This window comes from Pongo abelii, chromosome 19 (genome assembly GCF_028885655.2).
Source record: "Pongo abelii isolate AG06213 chromosome 19, NHGRI_mPonAbe1-v2.0_pri, whole genome shotgun sequence".
NCBI lineage: Eukaryota > Metazoa > Chordata > Mammalia > Primates > Hominidae > Pongo > Pongo abelii.
The window spans coordinates 90,282,686-90,296,550 of NC_072004.2; the positions used below are offsets into that span (position 1 = coordinate 90,282,686).

The following is a 13,865-nucleotide window of genomic DNA, read 5'->3' on the forward strand; positions in this document are numbered from 1 at the left end:
CTCCCCGCTCCCATTTTTGTTTTGATTGTACTGAGTGCTCACCAAGGAGGGGGGTGGTCCCGGTCCCGGGCAGCCCTAGTGTGGACAGAAGACAGGCAACCCGCAGCCACAGCAGGTCGAGCGGAGAAAGGAAGGGTGGCTATGCCAGGCCTGGCTGCCGAGCCCCATCAAGCCCCCAAGAGGTCCCTGAGCAGGGAGCCGTCTCTGCAGCGCCACCTGGTGACGGTAGGGGAGCTACGGCCAGAAGGTGACCCCCGACCCCAACCCTTTCAAAAAAAGTCCCCCATCAGCCATGGCTCTTGGTTGCAGCTGTTTTATTTCCAGCATGTTCTCAACCTGGTGACCCTCCACAGTCCAGCAGTAGAGAGATGGGTAAGGGGTTAGATCGGCCCACACCTCCACCTGTCCCTAAGGTTACCTCAGTTGCTGAAACTTAAAACCCTGCGCGCAAGGGCGACCTTCCCCAGGAGGGAGGAGAGACGCTGGAAGAGCAGCCAAGCCTCCAAGCCAGGGCCGGCCGGGATCAGCAGAGGTGCAAAGTCCCACTCGGACGGACCCAGCCCTTCCCCTCCCAACACTCATCCCTTCCCTGCTGGAGGCGGGGGCTGGGGCTGGGCTCAGTGCCCCAGCAGGCGCAGCATCTCCTGAGGATCCACCAGCTTCTCCCTGGGCTTCCCCGTGCCCTGGCCCCGGGCCACCTCCTCGGCATCCAGCTTCTCCCAGTCTGAGAAAGAGACTGGCTGGACCCCTGAAGCAGAGGGGAGATTGTCAACACCTCCTCCTTCATCCCTCCCAGAACAGCCCCCTCCCAAAGAGTGAGGCCCCAGAGAAAGACCACCCACCCCACCTCCCAGGACCTCGGCATCGGGGCCCAGACCTCGGCTGCTGAGCAGGGCCTGGATGGCTGCGTAGCCAGGCCTGGGGCCAGAGGGGAGCAGCCCAGCCTTCAGGTCCTGCAGCAGCATCTGGCCGGTGAGGAAGCTGTCAGTCATGGTTGTGGCTATGACACCTGTAGGTCCTCTCTTCACCCAGCCGCTGCAGTAGAGGCCTGAGGGGGGATAACAAAAGGGGAAGGGAGGGAGGTGGCTGGATACCACCCTGGCCATCCTGTGCCCACAGTCTATGCCCACGTGCACGCACACAGACACCCCACACCTCTTGGCAGACTGTCGGCTGAGCCTGCTGTGGCCACTGGTCCACTGCCCTGGATTCTTCTCTCCCTGTTTTTACCAGGCCGGCCCCCTTACACCTCAGTTTCCCTGTAGACGAGGAGATCCCTAAGCTTAGGAGCTGAGGCTTGCTCCCCTGCAGTTCCAGTAGGCCCTTGGTAAATGTTTACCAAGTGAATTAATCACTACATAGGTATGTGGGCACTTAGTAAAACTGGAAGCTCCCTGAGGACACAGGCTGCCTTATTAATATCCAATCCCAGCCCTAAGCACAGGGCCTAACCCAGAAAAGACCTCAGTAAATATTTGTTGAATGACTTAATGACCCGACATGTGTCCCATATGTCCTAGCCAGACTGGAACTTCTCTCAGGGCCAAGAGGAGGGTGGCACTGGGTCCTAGAGAGGGCCTGCCCTGCAGAAGCTTCTCAGTGCATGTTGCTAGATGAATGAACGCGTGGCCCCAGGAGATACCAGCTTCTCGGCCTCTCACCGTAATTCAGCACCCAGCCTCCTCACACCCTCTCACCTGGCACATCCATAACCCGGCCCTCCACATTGGGGATGACCCCAAGCTTGGAGTCAAAGGGCACGCTTGGGTCGACAGGGCGGCTCTTATACCCAATGCTGCTGAGCACCAGCCCACAAGGGAGGTCTTCTATGTCTCCCGTGGGCACTGCACGGGTGGCCTCATCGACACCCTGTTGGGGAGAGTGTGGGCAACACTAGGCGGGGTGGCAGAGGCCTGGGAAGGGGGTGTCTTTGGGAAACATGAGACTCACCTCCAGTCTAGTGACTGCTAGGCGGACACCTGCTGCCCGCCGCCCATCTGGTGAGGGCAGCACCTGCTGGGGGCTTCGGAAAAAGCGAAGGCCCCAGGCACGGGAGGCCGATGCCTGGCGGACAGCCTCCTCCGGCCCTGGCTTCTCTGTGGCCGTTCGAAACAGCAGTTCCGTCAGCCGCTTCCTTGGGCGGGGGACCTCTGTCAGCAACGTAGAATGTCTCCAGACTGTCCCTGGGCCCCAACCCCTCTCTGACCTAGGCCACCCTCTCCCTAGTAGTTGGGGGGCTGGGCCAGGGCCCCTCACCCTTGATCTTGTCCTGGAGACCCAAGAAATCTGCAGGATCCAAAATGGGCCGGGCTCCCGGTAACTGAATCATCTCCCGAAGCTCCTTGAAGGTGGGAGCAGGGAATGGGGGAGGAGGTCAGGCCTGGAACACAGTCCACTTGAGCCCACCCCAGGGTCCAGCCCAGGCAGGAGAGACCACCACCTCCCTCCTCCCCAAAGGCACAGGGCCCCCGGGGCCCTGACTGCTCCCCTTCTCCCATCCCCGGCAGCAGCTACTCCCAGGGGCTCTGCCCCACCCCACCCCTTAAGGAGAGGCCCCTCCACTTGGAACCCCGGCTCCTCCCACTCTGGCCCCAGCACCTTAATGGTGAAGGCTACTTGCAGGGGTCCACGCCGGCCCACTAGCCACACTGTCTTCACTCGACTCTGCCTCAGTACACCCAGGGCTGCCTTCGTGATGTCTGTTCTCTGGCACAAAAGGAGGGCCTTGGAGTCATCAGACACTGACCCAGGAAAGGGGACTCTCCATTTGGTCATGTCCCCACCGTGAGCCAGGAGAAAGCTGGCGGCCCAAAATTGCACCACTGCTCCCCCCTGGTGGCCAGATGGAGCATTGCTGCCAACTCTGCAAATGGCTCCAACTAATAGCACACCAGTCCCACACTTTCATTCAACAAGTATTTAGTGGGCCTCTACCATGTGGTCACCCCCATGCAAAGAGCTTGGAGGGGCAGGGGTGGTCAATGGTGAGTAAAAGAGACAAGGAGCAGGCCCTCTCAGAGCTTGTGATCTGCTGGGGAGAGAAATACCCATCAAATACTCATCAATGTGTGTAAAATTGCCATGGCGATAACGCTGTGAAACAGAAGTAGACGGGTCTATGGGAGGAGGCACGATGGGGGAGTGGACCAATTCAGGGAAGTCCTGGAGGAAGGGACAACCGAGCCAAGATCTCAAAGATGAACTTTAGCTGTTAACTGGTGGGAGATGAGTGGGGATGATCCAAGCAGGGGATGGTGTGAGCAAGGGTCCTGTGGCTTACTGAAGAGTAAGAGAAAAACGCCACTTAGCTGGAGTGCAGAAAGTGAAGGGAAAATGGTAGAAGAGGAAGCTCATGGCACTGCCCTTCAGAGGGCCTCTGCCTGGGCACCACGGGGAAACAGAGGCACTGAGCCCAGCTTGGAGAGGTGAGGCCTGAACCCCGCAGACAAGGGCACTCTCTCCTCAGGGTGACCCCACCTCCACCCCCGCCAGCCCCGACCTACCACTCACCTCCAGGTGCTCAGGTGGGGTCAGTAGGATGCGGGCCACGTCCAGAGCCACGTTCCCCTGCCCCAGAATCACGGCTGTGTCACAGCTCAGGTCTGGTTCCAGCTGGAGGGGAAAGGTCTTGATAGGGTGCCCCGGCCTTGCTCCACTCAGCTCATCTCAGTCTGCAGGTGCCTCATGCCTGGTCCCCACTGTGCCCTGGGGCTTCCCCACACCAGGAAAGTCCACAACTCTGGTCCCTCCTCCCCCACCTGGACCCAGCTCTCCCCCGAGGCCCTCCACAGCTGGCCTCCCGCCTCAGTCAGCACAATGTCACATCTCACCACTGGATGGCAGCTCCCTCTTCCCCCAGGTCTGGCATCCAAGGGCTGAGGGGCGGGGAGGAAGAGGCAGCGGGCGTGCTCCCCATACTCACCTCCTGGTTCTCAGGAAGCCCGTTGTACCAACCCACGAAGGCCCGGGCGGAGAATACACCTGGCAGCTCCTCACCAGGAATTTCCAGGGCCCGATGGTCCTCTGCCCCGTAGCTCTGAAGAAAGATGGCAGGCCCGAGACCCACAGCCTTCAGCACCAGCACTGATGGGCCGGGCAGCCCCCCAGGCTCCCAGTGGCCTCCTTCCAGCTTCTCAGCAGCTTGCATCCTGGCCTCACCCCTGCTGCCTTCCACCCTGAGCCACTGGTCCCCTTCTGCAGCCCCTGCCTCCCCGACCCAGGGCCTGGCTGCACTCACCAGCACCACAGCGTGGTAGGCCTCCCGCAGCTCTGGCACCGTCACGTCCCTGCCCACCTCCACGTTGCCCCAGAAGGCACAGCGGCCAGAGTGGGCCGTCTGGGTAAATGTGTTGATGACATTCTGCCAGGTCCCCCAGGAATGGGAGGGGTTAGAGGGTGAGGCAGCTCCAGGGACCACATCTGCACCACCCTCACCACTCCGTGTCCCCAGGATGGAAGCTGGGTGGCATCGGCACAGACGGCATGAAGTCCTATCATCCAGCCAGGGAGCCTCCCTGCCCTCCTTATCTGGACCAAAGTCTCCAAATCCCAGCCTCCAGGCCCACAGACACCCACCTTCACCTCGGGGTGATCAGGCGCCACGCCAAAGCGCACCAGGCCAAAGGGCACGGGCTGTTTCTCGTAGATGTCCACGTGGGCCTGGGGGTGCTGCTGGGGAACAGGGTGGCAGCTGGTGGGGCCGAGAAAGAGAGGCTGGGACGCCCCCACGTCCTCCCCTTCCCCAGACAGAGCAGGAGAGTTCAGGACCCTGGGCTGAGAACACAAGGCTTCCACCCTCTGCAAGGAAAAAGAGCACTCACTCCTCGGGCAGCTCGCGCCTGTCAGCCCAGCACTTTGGGAGGCTGAGGCAGGTGGATCACGTGAGGTCAGGAGTTCGAGACCAGCCTGACCAACATGGTGAAACCCTGTCTCTACTAAAAATACAAAAATTAGCTGGGCGTGGTGGTGGGCACCTGTAATCCCAGCTACTTGGGAGGCTGAGGCAGGAGAACCGCTTGAACCCAGGAGGCAGAGGTTGCAGCGAGCCAAGATCGCACCATTGCACTCCAGCCTGGGTGACAGAGCAAGACTTTGTCTCAAAAAAAAAGAAGACAGCCAGCCCTCGGAGATGGGGAGAAACGTGGCCAGCTTAGGAGGCCGTGGCTTCCCCCGACGGGAATTATATCAGGGCGGCTTCTTTATCTTCTCAGGTCAAGTGCAACCCACAGCCCTGGCCTCCAACCCTTCGACACTTGGGACCCTCAGGTCCCAGCCAGTCTGAGGACCTGAGGGCCACCCTCTGAATTCACAGGTGCCTTAGCTCTAGTGCCCAGGACCATGCTCTGGGGAAAGGGGAGCAGCAGGACAGGGAGGGGGCACAGCTGGGAGTTCACGGGGAAGAGAGGTGGAAATGGGCCTGCTCCCAGTCTTAGACAGTCTCAGGCAGTGGTTCTGCGTTGACTGCCTTCCCAGGGCACCTTGAGAGGCTGTGTGGAAGGCACAGGGTCGGGGGTCCAGCAGGCAAGTCTGGTCTGGCTCTGCCACCAACAAGCCACATGATCCCAGCAAGTCCCAGGACCTCCCCAGGTCTCAGTCTCCCCCTCTGCACACTAGGACAGATGACAGCTCCCTCTCATGGCTGCTGGGAAGCACCGGGAGGTCAGGGTGGTAAGACTCTGGGCCACAGGCCGGTTAGCAGTAAAAAGCAGTCAGGGGTCCCACAGCTGACACGCCCAGCACCACATCCTATCTTAGGTCCCCACTATGACACCTCCACCTTCACTGGGACTCAAAGCAAAGAAGCCCATGCCCATCAGTCTCCCTATCCCCAACAAAGGCTCTCACCCACCTCCTCGCCTTTGCCCAAATCCTCCCCCTTCCCCTCCACTCCCCTGCCTGCACCCAAGTCCACCCTCCCCCACCTCCTGCCTCTCTCCATCCCAGGCCAGCCACAGGGGGCTACTCAAACCACCTCCCTCAAGCCCCACAATGTTGTACCCACAAAGCGCTCTGGGCTTGGAGTCAAACAGGTAGCCTTGGATGCCAGTCCCAGCTCCAGCACTAGCTGGCTCTGTGCCCTGGGGAAAGTTTCTTCTCTGTCCAAAAGAAGAGCCCTGTGGCGTCCTGCTCAAGGTTAAATGAGTAATCAGGCAGCCCGGGGTGCAACGTACTCTGAGTGTTCAATCAAGGAGGGAGCTATCATTACTATTCTGTTGTTGTATGTCACTGCCTTGCTCAAAAATCTTCGCTGGGGCCCAGTGCCACAAAATAAAGTTCAAACTGCTCGGCCTGGAGGTCAACACCTCACCCAACCGACCTCTCTATCCTTATCTTCCATTCTTTCCTGCAACGGATCCTTCACTCTGGGTCACGATGTCCTCTCCAGGGCCACCTCCGGAACACTAAGTCTGCCGGATGTTCTTACCCCTTATCTCTCGTGGCTGACCTCATCTTCCAGGTTTCCTCCTTCCTTCCCTCCCTCCCTCCCTCCCTCCTGTCCCTCTAGCTGCTCCCCGCTAACAAGGACACTCTCTGAGGTTCTTCCGATGTGGCCCCCCTCCCTCCTCCCTAGGGATTTAACCCACTCCCTCCTGTGACCCCAAATTCCCCTGAACTTGCTGATGACTTTCTACTCTCTCTCTCCTGCCCAGACATCTCCCCAAGCTCCAAGCCTGAGACCCTTGGATGTCCCACCCCAGACATCTCAAATCCATCCAGTTTCAAGCCAAGTCCCCTTGCCCCAAACCACTCCCCTCTTCTGCTCCTGTTCCCTCGACCCCATCCACTCAGAGCCCAAGCTGGAACTTGGGGCTCCTCCCTGACCCCCCACCTGATCCCATCAGTCCCCTATCCTCCCAGTCCTCTTCCTCACTACCACCCCAGCAGCTCCCCACTGCTCTCTGGCCACCAGCCCTGCCTGGATCTACCCTGCAGGCAGAGGGGGCATCCTGAAGGAAAACAGCAGCCCGAAAACTCTCCAGTGAAGCCAACCATCTACAGCAGTGGGCACGAGAATCCTTTGGGGTGTTTAACACTGCTGACTCTTGGGCCCAGCCACAGAGTTTGATTAGGTCTGAGTTAGGCCCAGGAATGTGTATTTTGATAAGATGCCCCAGGAGACTCTGATGGGGGGAAGAAGAGGCAGCTGTGGACACCTCCCAGCGAAACCTGCCTCCAGACCTTGGTCAGTGGCTTCCAAGCCCCCCAGGATCTGGGTCCTACCCACCTCTCAGCCTCGGTTCTCACCTCCTCACGCCTTACTGCACACACGCACCTTCCAGAACTTGCCCTTTCCCCAGGGAGCCATTCTCTTCCTCTTTGTTCACGCAGTTCTCTGTGCCTGGGACACTCCTGCTATTGTCCCCCAACCTGACATCTACTGTCCTTCAGACTGCAATTGGGACATCTCTTCCTCCGGACTGGGCATGGACCCCCTCCCCGCACCCCAGTCTTTGTGCTTACAGCCGTCAGAGCCCTAAAATACCTTGTAAATTATCCATCTGTCCCCCCCATATTCGAATGTCAGGTCCTCGAGCACAGGGACCACGTCTGTCCTGTTCACCCCCATGTTCCCAGTAAAGCCTGCGCCCAGAACATGTTACGTCCAGTAAATGATTACTGAATGGATTAACATGGATGGTCTCACATGCAGCTGCCTTCGCTCAGATCCCAGTGCCATCCCTGCTCCACGGTAGAAGCTTGGACAACCTCACTCAGCCCTAGCATCCTTACCTGTGAATCAAGAGGCATGACACCTGCTTTGCAGGTTGCCACGAGGATGCTACGAGATGCTGTGCTCAGTGCCTGACTCAAGCTAAGGGCCACTGTCCCAAACGTGCTGCACGTGGTCCTGTCTTAGGAGCATAGCCAGTAGCTTGGAGCTCCCTGTGGGCAAAGATCAGCCCAAGGATCAGAACAAGGATTGTACCTGGCCTGAGCCCCTCTCCATCCCATTCCACAAGGAAACCATGTGCATGTGTCTGCCAGCTGAATACAGTTGTGCTAAAAACACTGCCTGGGCCAGGCGCAGGGGCTCACACCTGTAATCCCAGCACTTTGGGAGGCCGAGGTGGGCAGATCACTTGAGGTCAGGAGTTCAAAACCAGCATGATCAACATGGTGAAACCTGTCTCAACTAAAAATACAAAAATTAGCTGCATGTGGTGGAGTGCGCCTGTAATCCCAGTTACTCAGGAGGCTGAGGTAGGAGAATCACTTGAACTTGGGAGGCGGAGGTTGAAGAGAGCTGAGATTGTGCCACTGCACTCCAGCCTGGGCAACAGAGCCAGACTCCATCTCAAAAAAAAAAAAGAACACTGCCTGGAAGGCTTACTCTCCCCCCTTCCAAAATTTCAGGCTCAGCTAAAAAAACTGTCCCTTATACAAAGCCCATCAGGGCCTCTCCAGGCCCCATGTGCTCCCCGGTCTCCATCCCAGAGCCCAGGCTGTCCTCCCTCCCACACGGCAGCATGCCCAAGGCCTTGCATTCCAGGATGACTCCCCACATGTGAGAGGCCCTCACCAAAGCCCTTGGTCTGCTTCAATGCAGCTCAAATGCACTCTCCCTTTTTTTTTGAGACTAGGTCTCACTCTGTTGTCCAGGCTGGAGTACAGTGGTTTGATCTTGGCTCAGTGCTACCTCCACCTCCTGGGTTCAAGCGATCCTCCCGACTCAGCCTCCCAAGTACCTGGGACTACAGACCCGTGCCACCACACGTGGCTAATTTTTGTATTTTTAGTAGAGATGGGGTTTCACCATGTTGGCCAGGCTGGTCTCAAACTCCTGACTTCAAGTGATCCACCCGCCTCAGCCTCCCAAAGTGCTGGGATTACAGACATGAGCCACCTGGGCTTCCGGCCCAGGAAACAGTTTCTGATTGACCCCACCTGCCTCGGCTCATGCTGCCCACATTATTGTAATTAGCTCTTTCACCTGTGCTGCCTGGGAAGCATGCACAGGTCACTTTTCAGCAGTGATCAACTCATCCCAGTTTCCCAAGAACCTCCAGCTTAGTGCTAAAGCCCCTTGTCCTGGGCAGTCCAGGCCAGTTGGTCACCCTACATTTCAAGCATCTCTGTGTGTGTGTGTGTGTGTGTGTGTGTGTGTGTGTGTGTGTGTAATTAAGATATTCATCCCTTCTCTTGTCTCTGCATGGACACTCCAAGCCTCTCCAAAGCTAGGCAACTGTCTCATGTCTCAGTTAACCTGGGTATCCCCTCTCTACTCTGTCCTAAAGTCTGATGTGCAGTCTCAAGTATAACCTGTAGCCTTGGCTTGGGGCCCTTCCTGCCGAGGCAGACACTGAAAGCCTTGAGATCCTGGCCTTCACAGGGGAACGGGGAGGGACAGAGGGCAGGCTGAAAGAACAGAATGGCACGGAGGACTGGAGCTATGGGTGAGGAGGGCATGGCAAGGCAGGTAAAGTTTCAGAAAGCGGAGGAGGTGGGTAGCCTCGAGATGCAGGATGTTTGGGACAGAGTGAAGATAGAGGAGAAAGGAGGAAAGATGAAGGAGGACAAAGTCATTTTGCAGGTCTACATAAGCCCCCTGGAGTGCTTGGCCAGGGAGGCAAAGCTGACCACCTGCCACTGACCACTCACCACCAATGTGTGTTCTATACCCCCATCACACTGAGGACGTGAGGGGAGGGGAGCCTCAGGTGTAGGTGAGGAAGCAAGTGGGAAGTGTCTAGGCCAGATGGCTGGGAGCCCCTTCCCCATAAGGCATCCAGGAGTGCTCTTAAAACCCAAAGGGGGTGAGGCTTGCCCTTAGGACTGGAGCAGCAGATGAATGATGGACTATGAGTAAGTGGCTTACCTTTAGCAGGTGTTGGGCCGTGTAGAAGCCAGCTGGGCCACTGCCCACCACACAGATCTGGGGGGTCTTCTCCTGTGTGGAGAAATGGTGGCGGAAGCCTGGGGCCAGGCAGAGGAGAGGGAAAAGGTCAAAATTAACTTCTCTCCCCAGTCCCAAACCAACCTGAATATCCAACAGAAGCTGGAACTTCCCAAGCTTCACCTTCACCTGCATCCTCCTTCTCTTGTTCCTCAAGGCTTTGGCATTTGCAGGGTCTCTTACTTCATCTGAACCCCCAAAGGCTGTGGGTTCATCCAGAGCCTCACATTTCACCCATGAACCTACTACACCACTGCCAATGGCCTGCCCAACAACACTTCATTCCCTATCCAATCGGCTAGCATCCCACATCTTTCCAACGGCCTCCATATCATCCCAATCTCGCCCCCGTGGGTCTCCCCACAGTGTCCCTCCTCTAACCCCTCTCTCTCCACAAAACGCTATATTGCCCATATAGACCCGTCTTATTCCTACAGATCCCTGTTTCGACTCAGACTTCCCTCTCGCCCCACAGACCTCCGTATCACCCTCCCTTCTTCACCCCGTCTCACACCTGTGGATCTCAAAGTCTCTCTTTTTCACCTTTGTTGACCTCCGTCTCTAACCCTAGAAGCCTCACATCTCACGCACAGATCTCCGCCCACCCCCGTACACCACCGCGATCTCGCCAGCAGGAAGACACCCCTTCAGTCTCACCCCTCTCCAACCCTGCCCCAGCTCTGCTCCGACCCCTACTCAGCGCTCGCAGGCCTCCCCGCGCTCCCATCCAGCCCCAAAGGCGCCCTGCTCCTACTCGGGGTGCTCCCGGCGGGAGGCAGCCGGGTCCGAGGCCACGCCGACAAGCCCCACCAGCGCCAGCAGCGCGAAGCCATGACTGGGAACAGCAACCTGCAAGTAGATCTGGTCCTGGCTACTGCCCCGCAGTGCAAGCCCGATCCTGCCCGGGCCCGCCCACAAGCGAGGCCCCGCCCCAAACCCCGCCCCCCGCGCTCCGGGAAAGCGGAGCGTTGCGGCTCCACCCCGACTCCCGAGAGAATCCCGCCCCCAAAAGAGAGACCCGCCCTTAACTACGCCCCACCGTCGAAGAGCCGCCCCTCGGAGCATCCGGGGTATACGCGATTTAATACATTTCTCCCCAAGCCTCACCTTCCCTCCAAATCCCGGAAGCCTAGAGTTGGAAGAGAGCGAATCCCCATCGCTGTTTCAGTCCCTCCCCAAGGAAACAGCCACTTAGAAAGGAGCTTATTTTACTTAGCCGCGCCCCTCTCGGGAGGCTCTCGTCGCTCGCTGATGACGCATGCGCCCTTGCCATTTCATAGCGAATCCTCCCGCGTGACTTCGTCCCAGCCAATCACGAGTCCGGCTCCAAGCGAGCCTTCCCGCCGTTGGGAAATAACCAGAGTGCGGAAGTCTGGGGCAAGGGAGCTCCTGCCCGGAGCCCAGCATCCTCCTTCTTCGACCCCGGGTGTTGTGCCGATGTAACCCCTCAAATCCCCTTCTTTGCCGGGCCAGGAAGAATATTAAACCTGGAAAGCTCGTCCCACCTCACCTCCTTTCCCATTACATAGGTGAAGAAAAGCGGGGCGGGGCAGTGGCTTACGTATGGTACTAAGGACAGAGCCGCCGACCCCCGTGCAGCCGAGCCGGGACCAGAGTTGAGGTACTCCCCTCGGGTTCAGAATTTAAGGGGGCTCCAAAACACTCAGTAATCAAGATAAATATAATACTGCAACGTTTTAAAAGGTCAAAAGTAATGCAAAAAGTCTATGATCAAAATATTTTTAAAACTAAGGACAGGATCCGTAGTCACAGCTGACCCAATAAGCCTAACCCCTCTTCCTTTTCCCCACGGGCCCTCTTGTCAAACATTACTTCCATGGAGAAGCCTTTTCTCTGACCCGTCCCCTCCCAAGTTCCAAGGAGTTAAAGGCCTCTCGTTCCACAGCATCTGACCTTATCCCGTCATGACTTACTACACTGTTTGTCGTTTTTAATGAGATTTTAAATTCAAGAATAACATACAGAAAAGTGCACAATCATAAGTGTACAACTTGACAATATATCACAAGGTGTAACCAAATAACCACCACCCAGATCAAGAAATAAAACATGGCCAGTATCCCAGGAGTCCTCTGTGCCCTTACTGGTCATTTCCCCTCCCTCCCACTGGTAAGTAAATACTGCTCTGCTTTCTAATAGGTCACTGTGTTTTATGCCTGTCCCACTAGACCGGGAGTAGGCAAACTATAGCTTGCAGGCCAAATACTGTCCACCAGCATATTTTGGATGACCAACAAGAATGGCTTTTACTGTTTTTGTTTTTTTGGAGGTTTTGGGGTTTTTGTTTTTGGTTTTGATTTTGTTTTTTGAGACAGCGTCCTGCTCTGTCACCCAGGCTGGAGTGCAGTGGTGCCATCTCGGCTCACTGCAACCTCTGCTTCCTGGCTTGGCTCAAGCGAGCCTCAGGCCTCAGCCTCCAGAGTAGCTGGGACCACAGGTGCCTGCCACCACGCCAGGTTCATTTTTGCATTTTTTGTGGAGATGGGGTTTTGCCATGTCACCCAGGCTGGTCTTGAACTCCTGAACTCAAAGCGATCCTCCCACCTCGGCCCTCCAAAGTGCCAGGATTACAGGAGTGAGCCACTGCACCCAGCTTGTTTTTACATTTTTAATGGTAAAAAATAACGTTTTGTGACACGTAAAAATTACATGAAATTAGGACTTCAGTTTGAATAAAGCTTTATTGGAAGACATCCATGCTTAATTCTTTACATATTGTCTATGGCTATATTTGTGCTTTGATGGCACAATTGAGTAGTTGTAACAGAGATCATATGGTTCGCAAAGCCCCAGATATTTACTATCTGGTCCTTTACAGAGTTTGACCACCCCTGCACTAGACTATAAGCTCCAGGAGGATGGGGACCCAGTCTCAGCTCTTATATCCCCAGGGCTTCACACACTGGCTGGCACATAATGGAAGTTCATACGATCGAAAAAGTTCTGTAGGGCTCCCCACCTAGAGGCGGTATATCTGGTGGTGAAGAGGATGGATTCTAGACTCAGACAACACTGGGTTTGAATCCTTCTTCCTCCGCTTACTAGCTATATGACATTGAGAAATTTAATCCCTCCAGGACTTTTTTTCACTGTCTGTAACATTTGGGGGAAATGTGAATAGTGGCAATTTGTTGTAGACATTAAAATCAGATGATGAGGTCAAGACAACTTCCATAAATGCTAGATAAACATTAGCTATTATCATCATCATCCATATGTATTATGACCTCCCATATGTCTCTATAGATTAGACCTTAGGTCTCTGCAGAGACCTGGATATACTTCATTTACTCCTGTCACCTCCCTCACCTCTCAGGCCCCAGAAATTCCCAGCCCACATCCTAAGTGAAACAGAAAATGGAGCCTCAAAGCAATCGAGTGACTTGTTTCCAGGATACCCATGGTACAGCCAGATCTGGCACCAGGGCCTTCAGCTGCTGCCCATACCCCAGTTAGGTCCAGAGCAATAACAATGAGTCATTGGTTACATATTTGGATGGTTTTAATCATGAGCCACGACTGTGCAACTGGGGCCTTTTCTGCCGCTGCATTTCTCAAATGGAGAATTAGCAGTTTGATTAATTACACCCCTAGACCTCAAGGCCATTTCTAAGCTGCTAATGCATTTCCAAGGAGCAGCAATAACATATAGCAAAGCAGTGGGCTGGGGAGCCGCCAAGCCTGCCTCGTGCCAAGAGGGATGCCTGGATCCAAAACTCCACTCTATCAGTCAGTCTTCTAGCAAGAAACAGATGGCACACTCAAAAGGGGTGATTGAGGACAGTTTAATGAAGGAGTTTGTATACAGAGGTGTGAGCAGGGTGAAGGGAATGGAGAAGCACCGCAGGCTAGCAACAGCTGGAAACCACTACCACCGCAAGCCTGGAGGGAGCTGTTTCGGAACTAGTGAGAGTCCGTAGCTATGGAAAAGGGCGTCTAAAGGAACTGC

At 56.0% G+C, this 13,865-nt stretch overlaps 1 protein-coding gene across 14 annotated transcripts; it reads right to left on the reverse strand.

Annotated features, from left to right (window-relative positions):
- Positions 1–297: 297 nt before the first annotated feature.
- On the reverse strand, positions 298–11,019 carry FDXR (ferredoxin reductase). 14 transcript variants are annotated; one of them, XM_054535736.2, is made up of 13 exons: positions 11,003–11,019; positions 10,650–10,744; positions 9,818–9,915; positions 4,576–4,668; positions 4,238–4,360; positions 3,923–4,036; positions 3,511–3,612; positions 2,599–2,706; positions 2,257–2,341; positions 1,951–2,150; positions 1,698–1,869; positions 878–1,048; positions 298–748 (listed from the first exon to the last, which is right to left on the reverse strand). In XM_054535736.2, the coding sequence occupies exons 2-13, from the start codon at positions 10,726–10,728 to the stop codon at positions 618–620; spliced, it is 1,476 nt and encodes a 491-aa protein (XP_054391711.2). In that variant the 5' UTR covers positions 10,729–10,744; positions 11,003–11,019; the 3' UTR covers positions 298–617. The 14 variants fall into 14 exon arrangements, with proteins under 14 accessions (XP_054391711.2, XP_024090936.3, XP_024090937.3 ...); XM_024235168.3 differs by having other exon boundaries at positions 2,599–2,724; XM_024235169.3 differs by having other exon boundaries at positions 4,576–4,671.
- Between the last annotated feature and the right edge of the window lie 2,846 nt (positions 11,020–13,865).